The 19,328-nt window shown below is 37.6% G+C and overlaps 2 protein-coding genes across 32 annotated transcripts in view; one reads left to right on the top strand and one right to left on the bottom strand.

Moving 5' to 3' along the window:
• The window catches only part of LOC122575637 (PH and SEC7 domain-containing protein), an 84,226-nt gene extending 77,955 nt beyond the window's left edge, over positions 1-6,271 (top strand). For 8 of the 15 annotated variants that reach the window (XM_043744890.1, XM_043744891.1, XM_043744893.1 and 5 more), the window contains one exon: positions 324-4,474. In XM_043744890.1, the coding sequence (XP_043600825.1) occupies positions 324-572 (249 nt within the window). In that variant the 3' untranslated portion in view covers positions 573-4,474. Of the gene's footprint in view, positions 1-323; positions 4,475-4,497 lie in introns of those variants that run through there. The other 7 variants (XM_043744885.1, XM_043744896.1, XM_043744888.1 and 4 more) reach the window with 4 other exon arrangements.
• LOC122575635 (histone-lysine N-methyltransferase 2C-like) overlaps positions 4,903-19,328 on the bottom strand; it is a 29,467-nt gene continuing 15,041 nt past the window's right edge. For 15 of the 17 annotated variants that reach the window (XM_043744862.1, XM_043744861.1, XM_043744868.1 and 12 more), the window contains 10 exons: positions 12,831-19,293; positions 12,071-12,511; positions 10,908-11,184; positions 10,560-10,819; positions 10,268-10,485; positions 9,432-9,809; positions 8,999-9,349; positions 7,952-8,917; positions 7,598-7,780; positions 4,903-7,511 (listed from right to left, as the gene is read on the bottom strand). In XM_043744862.1, the coding sequence (XP_043600797.1) occupies positions 7,419-7,511; positions 7,598-7,780; positions 7,952-8,917; positions 8,999-9,349; positions 9,432-9,809; positions 10,268-10,485; positions 10,560-10,819; positions 10,908-11,184; positions 12,071-12,511; positions 12,831-19,293 (9,630 nt within the window). In that variant the 3' untranslated portion in view covers positions 4,903-7,418. The remainder of the gene's footprint in view (positions 7,512-7,597; positions 7,781-7,951; positions 8,918-8,998; positions 9,350-9,431; positions 9,810-10,267; positions 10,486-10,559; positions 10,820-10,907; positions 11,185-12,070; positions 12,512-12,830; positions 19,294-19,328) is intronic. The other 2 variants (XM_043744870.1, XM_043744878.1) reach the window with 1 other exon arrangement.

Genomic DNA, 19,328 nt, shown 5'->3' with positions numbered 1-19,328 from the left:
GAATCGAAGCTCGAATTGCACAACGTTCGATGAGAAAAAGAAAATTCGCGGTACTTTCACCGCGTTATATTTTATGTTCCCTCATTCTGAACCAGTTACATAACTTTAATATCAGTGTGCTGTTCTCGTATTCCAGTTCCCGTCGACCTCTTTTCACTTCTACGTTAATCAACAGCTACTTACACGAGCAGAATTTATTCCAAATATTGTATGGTTTTAATAGGCATTCCAAGTTAATGAAAATTTATCGCTTAACTATTAAGACAATTTTTAATGATATCCATACGTGATATCTCTAAATTTTCGCATGTTTATCATTGCAGCTGAAGAGGTATAAAACATACGCGTACCTGTTACGATCCAGGTTGGCGTTCACGGAGGTGGAACCGTCTCTGGTGGAGAGCAGTATCGGCGAGGTGGATGAGGGAAGCGGGGCCTTGCTGAACTCCGAAGTGGCACTGATACCGCCGCCTGTTCCCGATCGGCCAGCCATAAATAGGTACAGTTACAGGGCTGCCATTTACAACCGTAATCTGCTAAACGGTCAGGACTACGGCGGGGACATTGGTTGACGTGTGATGGGTGTCTTTTCAGCATGTGTGGTCTAATCTGACCTGCGCACGCAGGCAGAAGCAACAGCTGAAATTCGGAAGAGAATATTAACGAAAAAATACCTAACGATGTATTCGACGCATCACTTGTTAAGTACTGTACTTTACTGCGCGCGAGCGCGCGCGTATCGTGTACTCACCATTCTCTTTTACTATATTTAATCGTAAACTTATCAGCGGCCATTAAAAGAAAACAAACCGGTAGTGCTAGCATTCGTTTGGCGTTCTGCTACAGCAGCCACTTCGATCTTTCTCGTTAAATCGTTTATTTTTCCCTGTTATCGTAATATTATTTGATATCCATTTACTTTCTTTGCTTTCTTGTTTCCAAATTTTAATGAATATGTCGTTGTTGAAACTTCATATTCATTATATAGGAAGCTGCTGTTTTAAGCGCCCATGCGAGAAACCGGCTAACAAACTGGTGATTGGGTCAGGGTTCGCACCTAACGCAGTAATAATGTAAATGGTTCACTAATTATACCCGAGTAGTTTGTTAAAGCGTTGACAAAGACTTGGCAAGGCCCGATTCAAGACTCGTGCCTTGACTGAAGATAAGACCAGTTATGTATAGAACAATATTCCATTGGCCGGAACGATATTCATAAACTGTGACCATCGTTTAATTCATCCGAACGTAAATCTACCTGTACAGAGGGCAGACAGCTACATCTACGATTTTTAAATGTATCGTAAAACTCGATCGAACTTTTCTGTATTAAGAATGACATGATATTGTACAGAAGTGACCTAAACGAAATTGTAAAATCACGCCATCAAAAAGCAGAAGAAAGAAAAAAAGAAAGAAGACGATTGTACGGTATTTTGTTGCTATACCAAACTGTGTCTATCTTCGTACGTAAAAATGGAAGAAACCAGTATCTTACACGAGCATTTCCTCATGCTTTCCGCTTTTCAGTTCGCTGCTAACAATTTTATAACAAATATTTAACTAGTTATGTCGGGTAACAGGTGGCGTGAAGTAATATGTCCTCTTCTCTTGCTATTTCGAGAAAGTTTCACCAAGGGTAACACATTATGTGGGTGCATTTGCTTTTATTTTTTTTATGTTTACATATTTCTTTTTTTCTTTTTATTCCTTTTCATTTTTGTGTGCTACTCACAGTAGAATGTAACGACAGACTGTTATCGATATATCTCCATGATCAATCGCGACTTCCATTGTCTTTTTTGTTTACCGCCTAAGGACCTAGCCTTTTTATCAGCCGAAGAGTCTCGCGTAAAGCATTTTTATAGATTATTAATGTCAAGGATGGGAGCGATATACCGCGAAATTTCAAGGTATTCTGCACGTGTTGTTGACTATTTATTTAAAGGTTGAATAGATGTATTTATTTTCTAATAAACGAGACTAATCGAAATAAGTAGTGAAAGGTACATACGTTTCATTGGAAACGAGAGGAGAGAAATGTAAGGCAGTTGAGAACGGCGTGTTGTTTTGCCGTAGTTTCCAGTTTTCATTTGTTGGTTTCAACAAAGGCGATTTGATACGCTGGATGATATGTTAAAAATACGGCGATGTATTATGAAATTAAAGACTGGATATAAATCTAACTAGGCGCGTATTCCCGGCTCGAAGTTGTTCAGTTGCGACGAAAATTCTGTATCAGCCATTTTACACGCGTAAATGTACGATATATTTTTGTATTTGGTATATTTGCCGCGAATACGTTTCGCGTCTTTGTATTCCAATTCATCCGCATCCAACAATTTTTCCATGTGTTTTGCGTGATCGATTTATGCGTGTGCCCGATCCTCGCGATCGAGGAAAGCCAGTGAATCATCGTGCACGTGTTTTTTCTGCGATCGCGCGCTGTTGCTTTTTGCGGTTTTTTGGTAAATTGGTTGATACGAAAGGAACAACGTTATTCCGGTAGTTTTAGTCGACAACGACGAATATAATAAAACGGAGAGTAAAAACGTAAAAGTGGAAGAAAAAATCACGAGAGAAATCGAGTCCTTCGTTTCTCGGCATAAAAATATCGCAGATAAGGACTACCGTAGGGCCTCACCTTATTCTAATCACTGTTCCGACTTTACGTTTAGGTGCATAACAAGTAGCAAGTTATCGAAATTATTCTAGCCTTTTTAAATGAAAATTATCCAGTAACGTATATATATATATACATGTACGTATATGTATACCGTGTACATATATACGAATATATGTATATGTATACAGACGATTGTTCTTGCATAAAAAGTATTACGTAACTGACTTGGTGCTTCTTTCAGCGTTTTAATGATTTTTAGAAAAATAATAGGTTTTTATTAATATATAAAAATAATATTTATATGTTATATATCGTGCAAAATGTAATTCTTATGTAACACTTATGGTTAATATGTTGTAGTACTTGAACAATTGATACGTTTCTTTTAAACTGATTATATATCGTTGATATTACTTATAGTTACTAGCTATATACATAATTTATTTTATGGTAGAAAAGGCACTCTTGCAAGTGTTACGTAATTATTTTATGCCTGTATTCTGAATTTAATCAAGCGATACTCTTCTATACTCTTGGAAAAAGCAGTATTAGGACTTACTAATTTCTTACCATTCAGTTAGAGAGAGAAAGAAATCAAAATACATGGTTTTGTGCGATTATGTTGAACAAAGTTTAGCTATTTTAAACAAAGTTTAGCAGATTTTTAGTATAACGTTTGTATTAATCAATTGCAAGCATTCCAATGAAATTTCTCTCTTAGAGAACACCAAAACTGTTCATTGACTAGTCGAATTAGCGTTTTTAGATATGGTTCCTGTAAATCATGTTGCTGCTCAGTACGAATACATTAATTCTTAAGCATAAATCATTAAAAGCTCTATTTCGTTACTTTTGTATTTTGATTGTAGGTAGACGCTTTGATATTATCTGTTTACTATTTATTAAACACCATTCTTTTGTATCGTTCTCGAGAAGTCGTTCACTACATCTAATCATAGTGTACACTAGACCCCTTGTACATAAAACTGTATTATATGTGGATAATATAACGATTATTATAAACTATATAAAGCTAATGGCAATAAAGATAAACAGTCTCCAAATTAAATAGATTCGCAACTTTCATACATAATCCCACAGTTTTAAATACCAGTAGGTACTTTACTAATACACTATGTGTACATGATACATATGTTTTTATTGATATTACACATTATCTTGCCTTATTTTGCACGTCACAATATTTTCTGCATGCACGAAATTAATGGTACTTTTGATAGCTGGTATTACATTAATATTATGTTTAGCTTTCTTATTTGTACATCATTTATGAAAGAAATGGGAGCACTGTATATGCTATTAATGTCGCGATAGTGTGTGGCTTAATGACGTTACTACGAACAACATTATACAAAGTGAAATTAATAATATTATTACCAATAGTTATTACGATTGCATGATCTATGCACTCTATACAATTAATTTGCTTTGTAATACTTTTCTTTAATACTTCTCATATATCTTCAGTTGTAGAGTTGCACCAGTAAGCATGAAAGCAATAAAATTGCAACTATTTATATACAAACTTTATATAATTTATATTGGGAAAGAAATTCATTTGAAACTAATATTTTCTTTTATACAGCTAATATATTTAAAATGTATAAAGTATTCAGAAGAGAAAATTTTGCTACTAAGTAGTATTAATACAAATTCAATTCAATTATTTTTGGAAATTTAGAAATGAGTCTAATTATATCATCTACAGATTTCGTGTTAATGTACAAAATTTGACTTCATTTTTCTTATGGACTTTAATTTCTTTAAATATATATGTTAGAACTTCACTTGTACTGTATGTATTATTTTATATTTGTTTAATGATTTTATTAATTTATTGCATGCAACAGGATTGAGCCAGTGTCATCGTGAATGAAGACAGCAGACCATCACCAAAACTGTTTCAACGTGCACAGAAGTAACGTTAAAAGTTTTTTTCTTTTTCGTAATGAAAATTTGTCAATGTTGGAATTCATTGTTCCTAGTTGTTACATTAGTAGGCATCTATTATTTAAGAGAATCTTTATTTTGCACCAAAAGAATTGTCAACTAAATCTGTTGTCAGATGTGAAACAAAGTAATATTGAAAAGTATTGTGGAAATGCTGGAAAATTTCTCAAGATCACTTTCTACTATTACAGAACTGATTAAAGAATGAAATTTTAATCGTAGAATACTTTTGTTTTAATCGCGATGGAGGATAAAATATTTGATTGAAATGAAACTCCCTGAAGAAACAAAGTTACACCATCTGATTATCATCAAACAAATTTATTACAACTTAATTCTTAAAATTATGACATGCCTCAAGATTTAATTACAAACTGGTACTAACGTCACCTCGATTAAGTCTTACCTAACGAAGATTTTCTAATTGATCTTGTTGCGAAAGATCAAAGGTTGGAAAGGAAAGATGTTGTGAAAAAAAAAAGAAGAAATCTAAGTGATCCATTACTCTCTCGAGAATCGCTCGTTACATCGATCAAGGAAACTTAATGTTACGTTAAGGAGTTATCGAGTAAGACGTTTTTACACAAATATACAACTATCAGCTACAAAATTTAATAAACACATGAAGTTCAGGACAAGTTGCATGGATTGCCATTACAATTGTACTATATTAAAAGCAAAAGATATCGCTCAACGTGATAAAGCTTTTCCTTACACATATATATATGTATGTAGATATATATATATGTAATATATATATTTCTCGTTCATTCTTTTTTTCTTTTGTTAGATAAAATACTCGAAAAATTCTCGCTCGATTAATCATTGTGTTAGAAAGAATATACAATATACAATTAGAATATAGGTTTTACTGCGCAGTATACCAATCGAGTACGAATTTATAAAATCTGCGGAAAGCCGACTTTGTTTTTCATATATATAACGAACTTCATAAACGCAATATTGCTGTCTGAATCGTCGATAATAATCTACACAAGTGATTTTCTCTTTTATAAGCGTCGTACCTTGTCTTCAAACTTACTTTTACGCTTAAGGTGATAGTTACTTTTTTTAAATTGTACATAGATCACACGGTGTTGTAACGTTTAGACCGCCTTACAATCGTATCGTGCATAAATGCCAAAGAATCGCATTTAAAAATACATTTTTTCTTACAATGTATTTCTTCTTCGCATTTACGTTCGTATATATTTCGCCGATTACGTCACTACTCGCTTTTATTTTCTTTCTTTTTTTTTTTGTTTTGTTTTGTATATTATTGCATATTTTTGCATACTGTGTAATTGTATTGCTCTCTTTCTGTCTGATTTATCTCCCGAGTGTTCATACAGTTGCTGCGTTTACAAATACGAAAAGTTTATCGAAGATCTTGTCAGTTTTTTTCCTTTTCTCCCTTTTTTATATTCAATTGCACAATTAAAATCTCTTAAAGATATCGTCAGACATAATTTCTTCTGTATAAACTAATCATGACACATCCTTATAATTAAATACTCATTGTACATATTATTTTAGTTTTGTTATATCTCTTTTTCTTATACTAACCGAAACTTGAAGACGACTGTGTACTTCACGTACATGAAATATATATATTCCTTTGTAAATATTATTTTACAGTTACGAAAATAAAATTGTGAACGTGATCTGTTCTCATTTTGTGTTTCTTTTCTTTATTCCTCTCTCCTTAAACTACTTTCTCCTTATACATCCTTTTGTTACAAATTAAACAAATTAAATGCAATGTACAATTTCATAAATATTTCTCTTGTTACCTGATAAATAATACGTTAAAGTCGAAACTTCAATATTTTGCTATAAAATTATTTCATGAAAATTGATTTCTATGTAATTTGCTGGTAAAGAATAAATTTGGCTCTTTTACATTATGTCATTCCATTACACTGTAGTGTTACATACTTTAAAATCTTTATAGATTCAGTAAAGATATATACAGGATTTGCATATGAATTCGTAATTTACATATAAACTGCTTATGCAAAAAGATATTACTTGACAATGGAAGAAATATTTTCTCTGATGTAATTTGTAGATCTAGAATGGATTTAGAAGTCTTTTGAATTGTTACGATTCATTAAAATGCATAAATACTTTGCGACTTTGAAGCTAATATTTATCATGGTAAAAGACTTGAGATAGAACGATGATTATATAATTTATCTACTAAAAGCTAATTGATCGAATTACACACAAAAAAAAGGTATTTACAAAAACGAAATAGATCAGTAGATTTTGTACGGATTTATTATCATATAATGAAATATATATAGTCATAATCGTATATAATTCTAAATTAGATACTGTTACTTTACATAATTCATCTGGTGATTCAAAATAACATGGGCCTCTACTTATTTACAGATACAGTGCAATGTGTATGCAATAATAATTAATAAACGATTTATATTACAATATCGGTCAACTAAACGTTGACTCTACTCAACATACAAAGATACAAACTTCCTGTATACATACACACGACCCATAAAATTTATTTTTTTTTTTGCAATTACTTTGTGTCGCGTTCTTAAAGAGTGTCCGTAATATACAAGCGATCAATGTTTCTATGTTTTGTAAAGTAAAACTAATATTGTACAACTTTGGAGGAATGTTGTGATGGCATAGCACCAACTTCACTATGAATCAATTAGTCAAACTGCAATGGCACTTTACAAATTAAATAATGTGTCTATTATATATATAATATATATATATATAATTTTTTCTTCATGTAAAACCTACCCAATAACGTAGTAACAATAACAACGGTGGATCGAGCTTTTCAGTTCATCCACTTGCGGCAGTTAGGCGCGCCACACGCGCATGCTATCTTGTGCTGGTCATCTTCGATGTCGAATTTGTAATCATATGCCAGCTGCAAGGAACAATGTTATATAAGTCTCTTTCTTTTTTAAGTTAATTATGACAAGATTACCTAACGTGAATCAAAAGATAACGTACCTCCTCGCCACGTGAGATTCTCCGTTTTGCAAAGATTATGATTCTAAGATCACGTTCAACCTCAACGATTTCAGCGACACAATTCGGGTTACAAGAGTGATTGATGTACCTTGCGAGACCACCACACAACGTGGCATCGACCACTCTCTCTTCATCCAAGCGAAACATATAAATACCACGATTCTGTAATAAATATATTTCTAAAATTGCTTTCAACCAAATCCTTAGTTCCTTTTCTTCGCCCCCTTAAGCAAGTACGTATCGCACGTATAAAATCAAAAGTGTATCGTACACTTTATATTATATTTTAGCATTGTTCTCTGATACACGCTAGTGAACTAAAGAGAAACCTACCCTTGCTTCATACTGCTTTTCTCTAGTCTCCGCCAATTCAGTACGAATGATTTCTCCGATGTATTCAATGACCATTGTGTGTTTCTCCAGATCGCGCGCAGCATAAAGTCCTAAACCTTGGATCTTGGAACGCGCCAGATATACGTTGTTCCGCCACTCTTGCTTCATCTTTTTGTACTGAGAACTCTTCGAATGCACAAATTGTTTGGAATAGGGACACGCCACTTCGCCTGCAACAGTTGCGGTTGGGACGAAGGCTGCTCGGGCCGATGAGCCTGTACGCTGCGTGTGAGGCCTCTTCCAAGGGAGCTGATTGCGAAGACGAGCTTCCGTTCTTGCGCTGCCGGTGGGATTGATCGCTAACGGTAATTCTAATAAAGGATTTCGACCGTATTTAAACCTGTAATCGGTCAGAGTTTCAATGCCTGGAAGACTTTCGAGAACACGGACGACCGCTGGTTCGGTAAGTCCAAACAGATCCTCGCCGGAAACGTAACGCGGAAATAGTTGGACGCTGTGCGTTGATCTTCGTAGCTCAGCGAGAGGTTCGAGTATTCTGCTCCAAACAGCGCGAGGAGTAGCGTCGCGAAGTTCAACATCCTCTTGTAAAGGTTCTTGCACCAGAACGCGAAATTCGGGTCGACCGGAAACATCATGGATAGAACAGACGTAACGGCAGCGTTTGTTCGGCCGTCTCATGCTCCAATAAAATCTAACAATCTTGTATCCGACGGGGTATATGTAATTTGGGGTATGGAAGTTGGCAAGCTGGTGTGGAAGCAGTTGTCCGACGCTTAAAAATATCAGACTTCCAACTCTCAGCAGGTGATTGTGTTCCGAATGATGCATCACAGCTGCAACTTGTCTATTCTCGTCACGATTCACGTACACTCTTCTGTACACGGAAAGCGTGGTTAATTCGTTATCTTTTTCGTTCTTTTGTACATGCTGAGAGCAATAGGTACTCTGAAAATTATATTAAATATCGGTGAGTTTTATATTTCTTCACGGTCCGTACTAAGTTTATGATATTGTTAAAGTATTCACCTTATTCTTATAAAAAACACAGCCATCTTTAACAGCGCAGCCAAGGTGGTACACGTTGGTGCAGCGCATTTTAAAACATTTTACGGTAGCTCCCGGTTTCTCGCAAACAATACAATTTAATACAAGACTATGTTGCAAAGCGGTATCGAGATTCATCAAGGCACCATTTACAGTTTCATATACATTTTCCGACCAAAGGGCACAATTCAAATGCACCCATTTGTCAACATCAAAATTAAGAAGTCTAGCAGGACCATCGGCTGTACCATCACCTTGACTGTGACAAAACATGCATCGTCGACTGTCTTCCGCTTTGGCAGGTACCACGGTTACCCCCATTCGGAAAAGCATCTAAAAAAAGAATTATATTTTACACTTATGTTACGCTAAGTCGCATATTTAAATCTTTGTTTTAAGATATCCATGTACGTACTTCTGTAATTTCTTTATCGGTTGGTTTTTTGTACTTGGTTGGAGGTTGCATCAAACCAACAGACCACGTCTTATATCGTAGACCTCTCCATACTTTTATAGGTGGTTGTATCTCAGTCGGTTCAGTTATAGACTCTTCCGTAGCCAAATGTTTCTTTGGCCGTTTCTCTTCTGTGATTTCTTCTTTCGTCTCGATGACGTCCTGCTCTTCTTTCTCCATTTTTATCCTCACTTCGGTTTCCTTTTCTGTCTGATCAATTTCCATATTTTCAACATGATCCACCGGCTGTTTGACCACATATTTTTTCCCTTTCTTGAAATCGTCATCCAATATCTTAGTATCTACTTTATGACATAGATGGTCTACTATCGTTGCAGCCTAATGAACGAAAAAATATGTTAGATCACTATTCATCAAATTATTCATAACGTTAGTGATATAATATAAATTTGAATATATATACACTGGTCTCTCAATTTACGCGGTAAATTGTAACACAATTCACGCGGCCAGAAAATCTATCTATAAAAATCTATCTATAAAAATTTTCCTAGAAGTCTCAAAAGTAACAAGTGTATGCAGTAACTTATTTGCCGATGTTGAAACAGTGCTGTATGAGATAAGAATAAAAGTACATTACGTTGTGCTAGTCGTCATACATGTATATATATATATATATATATTTCTTTTTTTTTTTTTTCTTGGACTGATAGATTTCATTTACGCGATTGAAAATCGTGTAAAACGAATCCACATGGAACGGATACTTCGCGTAAATTGAGACACGGGTGTACATATATCCTTTATCATAATATTCTAACATACAAGATGGTTACCTTATCTTGCGTGTTCAAAGGTGTTCTATGCATAAGGGCAAATTGCATGTAACAGGCTGCTGAACAAAAACATAATTCATCACCGGGTTCAGCCTCTTCCTTACTTAAAAATGGTAAATCAGATACTTTCTTTCTTATTAAGCTATTCAATATCACAACATCGCAATGACGACAGAATTTGGCGGCGCCGTTCAAAATACTTTGTATATCAATTGGAGCTGAAAATTCACACGTATATTATGACATCATTTGCTTGTTTAATAATAAAGAGATAAATAAAAATTATAAAAACCTTTGTTAGTAATTTGTATTGCATTGAAATACACACCTCCCTCTTTACCATCTTTTCCCTTGATTCTATAAAGACCTAATTTCTGACTAGGGGGAGTGGTGGTACGTTCTACAATCTGGTAACCAGTGGGAGGAGCTATATTTAAGATATTAGCCAAATCTTTAAGTACTCCCATAATGTCGTCTGCAGCCTGACTATTCAACGTTAATGTAACTGTTACGTTTCCATCCCTCAAAGGTATTGGAGGTGATTTTCCGAGCCTATATAAATTATTAATGCCAACAAACATCTTCTCAAACGAATAATGTATACATGCATGATACGTAAAATAATGTATTGCTTACGTACCGTGGTATTCCTAAATTTTCTTTATCTTGTTTTGCGATGTCTTTGCCGACGTACGTCGGTTTCAATCTAATCGGTATCGGTGAGATTAAAGGTATCACTGGTGACACTCGTTTCAGCCAATCTGATTCCTCGTCCGATTCTTCTTCAATCAACCTCAAACCCGGGAATCGATGTATAAATTCCGGAATGACACATTCCGGCGAAGATGAACTGACTATCGTGTCGGGAGAATCGATATCACGGTTCATTGACAAGGAATTTTCTTTCTTATCGTCAGCTAAAAATTCAATATTATTAGTTTCTCTTATATAAGAGGAGCTACATAAATCAAAGAAAAAATGGATTCGGTTGATAGTGTTCAGAGCAACAATATTTGTATTAACGATCCTAAACTTTAATTAAACAATCTTAAAATTTCAGACGCACGAGTTCAAAATTTCTTAGACCAGAGAGAGCGGTAATTGTTAAATAACGAATTGTCATTGACTGTGCTATCATTTGTTTTCCCACTTACCGCTTACCGCTCTGTATCTTTACAGTCTTAGTTATTATTAAATAGTTGACATACGAGTATTAATTCTTTTTTTTCACTGCGGTGCGTGGTTTTAGCCACTGATTTAAGCTCAGTAAAAATAAATTCAAAATGCATAGAATAGAAAACTAAAAAAGACTGTAGCATTAAATAGAATATATTAAATGAATAATATTTAACCGTTTGAGTCCCAAGCAGCGCGATCACGCTGTTTAAATTTTATGTCGAAAAGTCTTAGTACATTTGAACGCTACGAACGACTGACGGTATTTTGTATTTCATTGTTATTTTCACAATAATTTTTATTGAACGAAACTTGAAATATTTATAAACTAATAGTACGCATATATAATAATACAGATGTATTTCATAAAGTAACGAATACGACGAGCGCTATGTGTCGCTTGTTTCTCTTCGCAATCGATTGAGACAAGCGCTATCACGCTGTACGAGATTTTTCGACTTTGTTTTTTCAATGGCCTCTGGGACTCAAACGGTTAAATTGTATGAATAATGCGAATAGATATACTGAGCATTAATGGCGAACTTAAATAGGATCTACTTTAAGGTATTTAATACCAAAAGACTCTTCAAGTCCATTTTCTCCTTTCATTTTCACCTAAATGCTTACAATCATCCAATTTAAGAGGTGGAAATTCTTGATCGTAAAATCCTCTCTGAGTAGAAGCAGGCTGTTGAGGTGGTAAGGGTTCCAATTCACCGAATGGTTGAGTGTTGTAGTGATCAGATACACCCGGCAATGTAGCAGATCCGTATGAACCAACTAAATCTCCTGTTCTGGTGTTGTAATCTTTCTGACTGCCGATTTTCGTCAGATCTCCCGACCCAAAGATAGGACAAACGCCATAATTTCTGCCTAGAAGTGGTTCTAATACTGCCATTGGCTGAAGTTGCCGCAATTGTGCCATTAAATTGTCAATGAACGTGTCATAATCCTCGTCTAAGCGGGACACTTTTCTAGCACGCTTTTTCTGAGGTGCTGCCGTCGCATCCTTCCCCTGGCTTTGCTTCCTTTTCTGTTGATACTGTCGCCTTTTCAACTTCTTGAGATCTGCAAGATTATACACGTGCAAGCACGATCTTATCTTTATATAGAAATAAAACCTAATGCAGTGTATGTATTTGTTATTACAATATTAATTGCAATTTTCATGAAACTATGTGTGTATATATTCTTTCTCAAATTGAAATATATTATTATTAAAAGTAAATTATTAAAAGTAAAGAACTAAATTTCTTTTGAGATTTATTTAAGCAAAGATACTAACATTAAAATTATATCACATACAAGTTTCAGATTTCTAATTACTTATGCGTATGCATTCTTGGTGGGGCAGATATAATAAGGTGATAAATTATACATTACATACCAGTTTTGTCGTCAATCGATCCATCGATAAGCTCCTCTTTGGCAGTAAGAAAGTCTTTGGTATCGGTTAATTGGGTAGGTGTACCGCTAGATAGAACTTCATCAAGAACTTCCTTTTTGACTTCCACTAAAGGCACTGTGTGTTGTGCATTTGCACCCTGTGACGCCTGGGCATGGTGGCCCACCGTGTGAGACACCGTATGAGGCACTGATGGCGGTATTGTGTTTACGTGTGGGGGTTGTTGCTGGGTCGAAACAATGGGTTTCGGGGTAACTGGTATCTGGGATTGAGTCTGTGCTTGTGTCTGTGGTGGTTGCTGCACGGTCGTAACCGTCGTCAATGGTTGCTGTGTGGCTTGGACAGTACTCGATACCTGCGTCGTGGACTGGATACTCTTGCCAACCATCGTTGTAATTACTGGTTTTGTATGTGATACCACTCGTGACACGGTTATTGGAGTTGATACGACACATTGTTGTGGAATTGTAACAGTGTTATTAACGATAACATCGCTCGTTTGTTTAGGTGGTGGCTGGGTAATACTAGGTGGTTCTTGTTTTATGGGAGTTGTTGTTTCCGAGGCCTTTGTAAGTGGCGGTGGTGGCACTTGCTTGGTTACTGTCATTGCTGGTTGCTGGTTTGCTTGAGTCAAAACAGGGGTGGTCTTCGTAGGCTGAGTGGTTATCTGTTGCTTTGGAAATGTGTCAGCCACGCGTTGCTGAGACAAGATTGGTGCAGAAGTTGTTAGCGGCGGAGGTGGTTTCGGTGTTTCTTCTTTGGTCGGTGGACTTTGCACTTTCAAAGGTGTAACTGATTGCGACAAGAACGACGTCTCCCTGTTTAAAACTTGTTTATTACTAGTAGTTTTAGGTGCCGGTACCTCCTTCAATAAAGGTGGTAACACGGAGAACGGAGTTGGCGGCACGGGCCTCGCTAATTGCGCCTCCAAAGATGGTACTAATGGCAAACTAGGGCCTTGCGAGGAACCAGAACACAAAGTAGTCGTTGCACACGCGGTGTTCTGTAGCAGTTGCTTCAACAATACATTTTGGGATTCCTCGATTCTGTGAGAACCAGCAGAGCTTTTGGTTATCTCCAATTCGGATCTAGTAACTGACGGTTTTTCAAGAGCCGATTGCGGTTTGCAGTTGGATTCTTCTGGCTCTTTCTTTGATGGTGTACTCTGCGCCAGTCTCTCAAGATCAGCGCTTTTAGTGTGCTCTAAATGGCTGGTTGTTTTGTACTGGCTCTGGCCAGAAGTGAGCTGAGAATGCAAAAGAGTCGGTGTTTGAGACAGGGTAGACTGGAGTATACTGGTGGTAACGTTAATATTGTTGGTGCTTGCAGTGACTATAGGAGGTACGATAGTTCTGACGCATTGCATGGATGTTGTAACTGTCGTTGACGTGGCATTCACAACCACGCGAGAAGATGCCGAGGAGCAGCCTGAACTTACTTGCAGGATCGCTTGGAGATTCTGGGTCCGTTGTACAGAAGTTGCCATCACCGAACTCAATAGGTTACTTGCTTGCGTAGGAGCTGTATTCGTTCGATGACCAGCCATAGAAGATTTCGCTGAATTCGTACCAGCTAACATTGCATTTAACATTGCGTTTGACGTAATCGAAATACCTGAATTGGTCGGTGGCCTGGGGGTGATCACGGACGACGTTTGTAGAGACAGACTACCACTAGTTTGCGACTGTACTCCGCTGGATGTAACTCGTAAAAATGGTTCCGAGGGAGTAACCTTAGACAAAGTAGAAACAACGCTTACTGTAGAATTTGTACTTTCCTTTGTATGCGGGGTGTAATTGGTCGTCGTGGTTTCTAGTTCAGCTTTGCTCGTGCTAGTAGAATGAGACGTGGTCATTGAGGTCTGTAGTCGCGCGTTCGTGCTGCTATGTAGATTATTTACAGAGTTTGGCGTGGATGTGGTCGTAGATAGTATGTTCCCTACTTTTGGCCCTGAGATCGCTGAGGATACCATTGTCACGATGGCGGTTTGATTTACGGTCGAACAATTTTGCGAATGATTCGTCTGTAGAGAAGAAAGCAACGTTCTCAGCTGGTGCGACACATTGGCGACGTTTGACGTCAGTTCTGTAGGTTTTGACAGAGGAGAAAGATGCGGCACTGTCGTTGTGGATTTCTGTAACTGCGCTATGGTACTCGCTACTAAGGGAATACTCTGGTGTGGGATTGGCGAGCTCTTCTTAGGGGCAGGTTCTATAGGAGGTGGACTGGCTTTCTGCATTTTTGGTCCTTTGTTCTCATTTGACAAGAGGTGTTCATTGTCAGAGTGTTCTTGTTCTAGATCCATTAAAGGATCTTGAAGGATGTTTAGAGGTAAGGTATCTAAAGGTGTTGGTAATTCGTACATCATACTAGACTTTCTGGATCTGTCTTCCTGAAGCATTTCGCTGTTAGCCATTTCTGGCTTAGAGGATATGATGTTATGCAACATGTCCAATATATCTTCGGATGATTCTTCCATTATACTCTTCTCCTCATTGAGGCAATGCTGTACATAAGGTTTACTGGTGTCAATTTCTGTACACGATTCATTATGTTTTTTTTCTTTCTGAGGGACATTCATATTAGTATTTTCTGCAATGTTGGTTTCAATTCCTTTGGATTTGATACTCATTCTTTGAGCTTCAGAAGTTACTACACTTTCCTCTTTATTTTCATTTTCAACTGGTTCTGAATCATTCTCTAAAATATTCACCAATGATAAATCATCTGTGACTGGTGATATCCTTTTCAATGAAGAAGCGGTATCTGTTTTGCTTTCTGTATGAGAATTCTCCCTACTTACGGTGTTTTCAGCAGGATTATGGATAGCCTCAAGCATACTTTCCAATTCATCAGTAGTATTCAAAGGATCATTTTTCTTATCATCGGAAGTAGCTAACTCTTGACTAACAGTTACACTCGTAGGTATGCTTATACTTAAAGTATCTACACTGGATTCTGAATTTTTTGCCGAATGATCAGGTTCATCTTTATCATTTTTTACTTTCACGCTTTTATCCAATATTTCCAATTTATTCTCCTTCGACACAGAAACAGAATTATTTCCATTTTCTTTCTTAGGAAGATCAGGTATGGACATTTTTGGTGTAGATAGCGTAACAGACGTCGGTTGCACGCTCAAAACCAACTTCGTAGGATTACTTGATCCGTCCATTGCACTTGTGGCAATACTTTGCACGAAACTGGTGAAATCATTCTGTACATTAGCCACTGATGACATGTTTCTTTCTGCACTTGTAATCTGAGGCCTAAGAATCTCCGTATTTTGTGAACTAATTCGAGCTAAGGCATCGGTCTTGACAATATTTTGCTGTGAGCTAACCACGATATTCTCCAAAGCTGTCTGACTAAGTTTAGCAGCAATTTTGGCATCCGCCACGATGCTCGCCATCGTTGATGGCAATTGTTTTTGATTATTAAAAGAAGGAGACACTACTTCTTTCGTTATGCTTAAGGTTGTAAATATCGGAGTTGATTTAATAGTTGCATCTGTCGCTATCAATACACTGGTGGATGTGGTGATAGCGTTCGTATTTTCGGTACTAACACTTATATTCGAAGAGGCTGAAAAAGTAACTATAGATCTACATGTAGATGATACGCCAATGTTAGCATGATGTATACTCGATGGTGGGATTTGATTGTAAAGAACTTTGTCAGAGAACACAAATGACGTAGGACTCCTATTTGGTTTTGATTCTTTTTGTGTTTTTGATTGATCTTCAGTAGCATTTTCTACAATAGCATTTTCCTTTGATGCTTCAGAAACGCTAGTGGTATCAATTTTGTCTACTTCCTCTGTACATGATTCTTTAGATAAATTATCCTCAGGTGATTTTGTACTGGGATCGATAATTACTACCTCGGATTCGCTAACAAAAGACACCATGAGGTCTTGCTCAGGCGATTGGTCCATATAAGATCCGGGCGACGGGTCTACGCGAAGTTCGTCCTGATCAGGCGATTCTGGAGTATCTGTGACTGCTACCAATCTTTTCCCAGATTGTAAAGTTCTTACTATATCAAGTCTCAGACCTTTCTTGTTTCTCGTATGAGAAGGTACTAAATCTTCGTCACTCAACATCGGTTCATCTGTCTGAGATTCGGGATTTTCTATCTCTAATATTTGCACTAAGTCGTGTCCTTGACTACCTTCGTTAACCAATGCGTGACAAAGAGAATCATTGCTATCTGCTGATAAGTCTACGACCATTCCTGGCTCAAAAAGCACATATTCCTCCTGCATATCACCTTCCAACGTTCCTGATATCACGTCTACGAGTTCCGAGTCTCCAAATTGATCTATAACAGTAATATCGTCGCTGTCTCGTTGAGCTGTCGAGCTCAAGGTTACTTCTGTATTTACGATAGTTTTGTCGTCATCATAATCAGTAGTATCAGGTATCGGCTCCATCTTGCTGCTCGGACTACCCAATGTTAGAGGTCCATTGTCTGATAATGAAGTGGTTTGTTTGATTTCTAAACTTGTTGGTGGAGTTTGAGGTGGTGTATGCGAATCGTCATCAAAGTCATTATAATCAGCGCATACTAATGAATTAATTTTTGATTGCGGTATGCCAGTTTTCCTGTGAACAACCACAGACGTGTTCGGTTTCTCGTCCATATTTAAAAGATGCGATTCGGATGTCTTTCCTTTACTACTCTCCGGTTTAGTAGACCACATAGGAGAACCACCTCTCAACCCAAGCTTAATATATCCAAATCGTCCAAAAGGCAACGGATTTAGTGGATTATGTGGATTTCCTCCGCCCCTATTCGTGTGATCCATTGCAGACGACTGCTCTTGTTGAATAGATTGCTGTTGGTGCTGATGTTGTAATTGTTGCTGTTGATCACTTGGAACTGTGTGGTTATTCGAAGTTTGAGTCGTGTAAGAGCCATGTGGTGTATGTGGTGTGTGTGGAGTGTGCGGTGTTCTTGGTGTTCCTGGATTTTCTACGCTTTGTGGTCGATCTGGCATCGCTGGACTATTTCCAGTAGATTGTCTTCTTTGCATTTGCATGGGTGAGCCACCGACCATGGGACTACGTGGCATAGGAGAACTAGGAGGCTGAGACGTTGGAGGATGATGAGTGTTATTTAACTGGTGTTGGAGCATAGGAGATGTTGACGGATGGTTACGCGACATCGGACTTGGTGGTTGATACTGCGATATCATTGGCGAATTAGGCGGGTGTTGATGAATCCTTGTGTTCATAGGACTGGGAGGTTGTGAAGTTTGACTCAGCTGCTGTTGCAGCATAGGTGAGCCCATAGTTTGCTGAACCATGGGACTACGAGGCATGGGAGAACTTGGAGGTTGTCCATAGTTCTGTTGCATTTGTTGATGGAGCTGGGGACTTGGAGAATTAGCAGGTTGAGACACCATTGGAGAACTTGGAGGTTTTTGCATCGTATGTTGTTGCTGTTGCTGTTGTTGCATTTGCAGAAATTGTTGCCTCTGTTGTTGAGCTATTTGTTGCTGTTGTTGTTGTTGCAACAATTGTTGTCTTTGTTGTGCTATTTGCAGCGTACGCTGAGTCATTGCATTTTGTCCATCTTGAAGAATCGAAGTAGTCTCGTGTTGCTGTTGAATAATTTGTTGTCTTTGGAGCATTTGTTGTTGTTGATTCATTAGAGATTGTTGGTTAGGTTGTGGACTTCCAAGAGGGGAACGTTGTCCGTATACGATTCCTCCTTGCAACGGCATCCTGGGCCTTTGTCCAGGTTCTCCAACGGCGGGTGGACGCACGAAACGTTGAGAGAGACCGTGAACTCTGACTCCTTGTTCACCGATGATTTGTTGCGTATTTCGCGTATCAGGAGTGAAAGCACCTGGACTAGTTGCAAGTCTTCCACTGATAATCGCACGATGTTGCGGAGATGTCATCCGAGTTGCCGAAGGACCACACATTCCTGGTGACGGCATAGCACCAGGACTAAAGGGGCTTTCTTCGTTCTGTGAGTGTGGAGTACTAATTCTAGGAGATTGTTGCATATTATGTGGCGACATTGTTCCTGGATTTCCAGACTGTGGATTACCAGGACTGTGTTGCAACAAAGGTGTATTAGGACTATGTTGGATGATAGGAGTTGCCGGTGAATGTTGTATCATACTTGTTGAAACATTTCCAGGGCCTGGGCTTTGAGAAACGAGAGCAGCAGGACTATGCATCGGTGAATGTTGAGAAGGCGACATTAATGGTGAACATGGTTCATTGGTTTGTTGCTGAGGTTGTCTCTGTTGTTGTTTACTGTGATATTCCTGTATCAGCATACCATGCTGACGGGTTTGCTTGCGACTCGCGTCTAAGTGCTTTTGTAATATCGCTTGCTCACTGGAAATACGTTGTAGCTCAGCCGCATCATTCTCCGTTAACTCGTTGCCAGACTTCCGTAACTGTCGCTGTTTGCTATTGAGAGACTGTAAAATCAGGATAGTTTAACTGTAGCATGTCT

The sequence above is a fragment of the Bombus pyrosoma genome, linkage group LG15 (assembly GCF_014825855.1).
Source record: "Bombus pyrosoma isolate SC7728 linkage group LG15, ASM1482585v1, whole genome shotgun sequence".
Lineage (NCBI taxonomy): Eukaryota > Metazoa > Arthropoda > Insecta > Hymenoptera > Apidae > Bombus > Bombus pyrosoma.
This window is presented reverse-complemented; position numbering and strand designations above follow the sequence as displayed.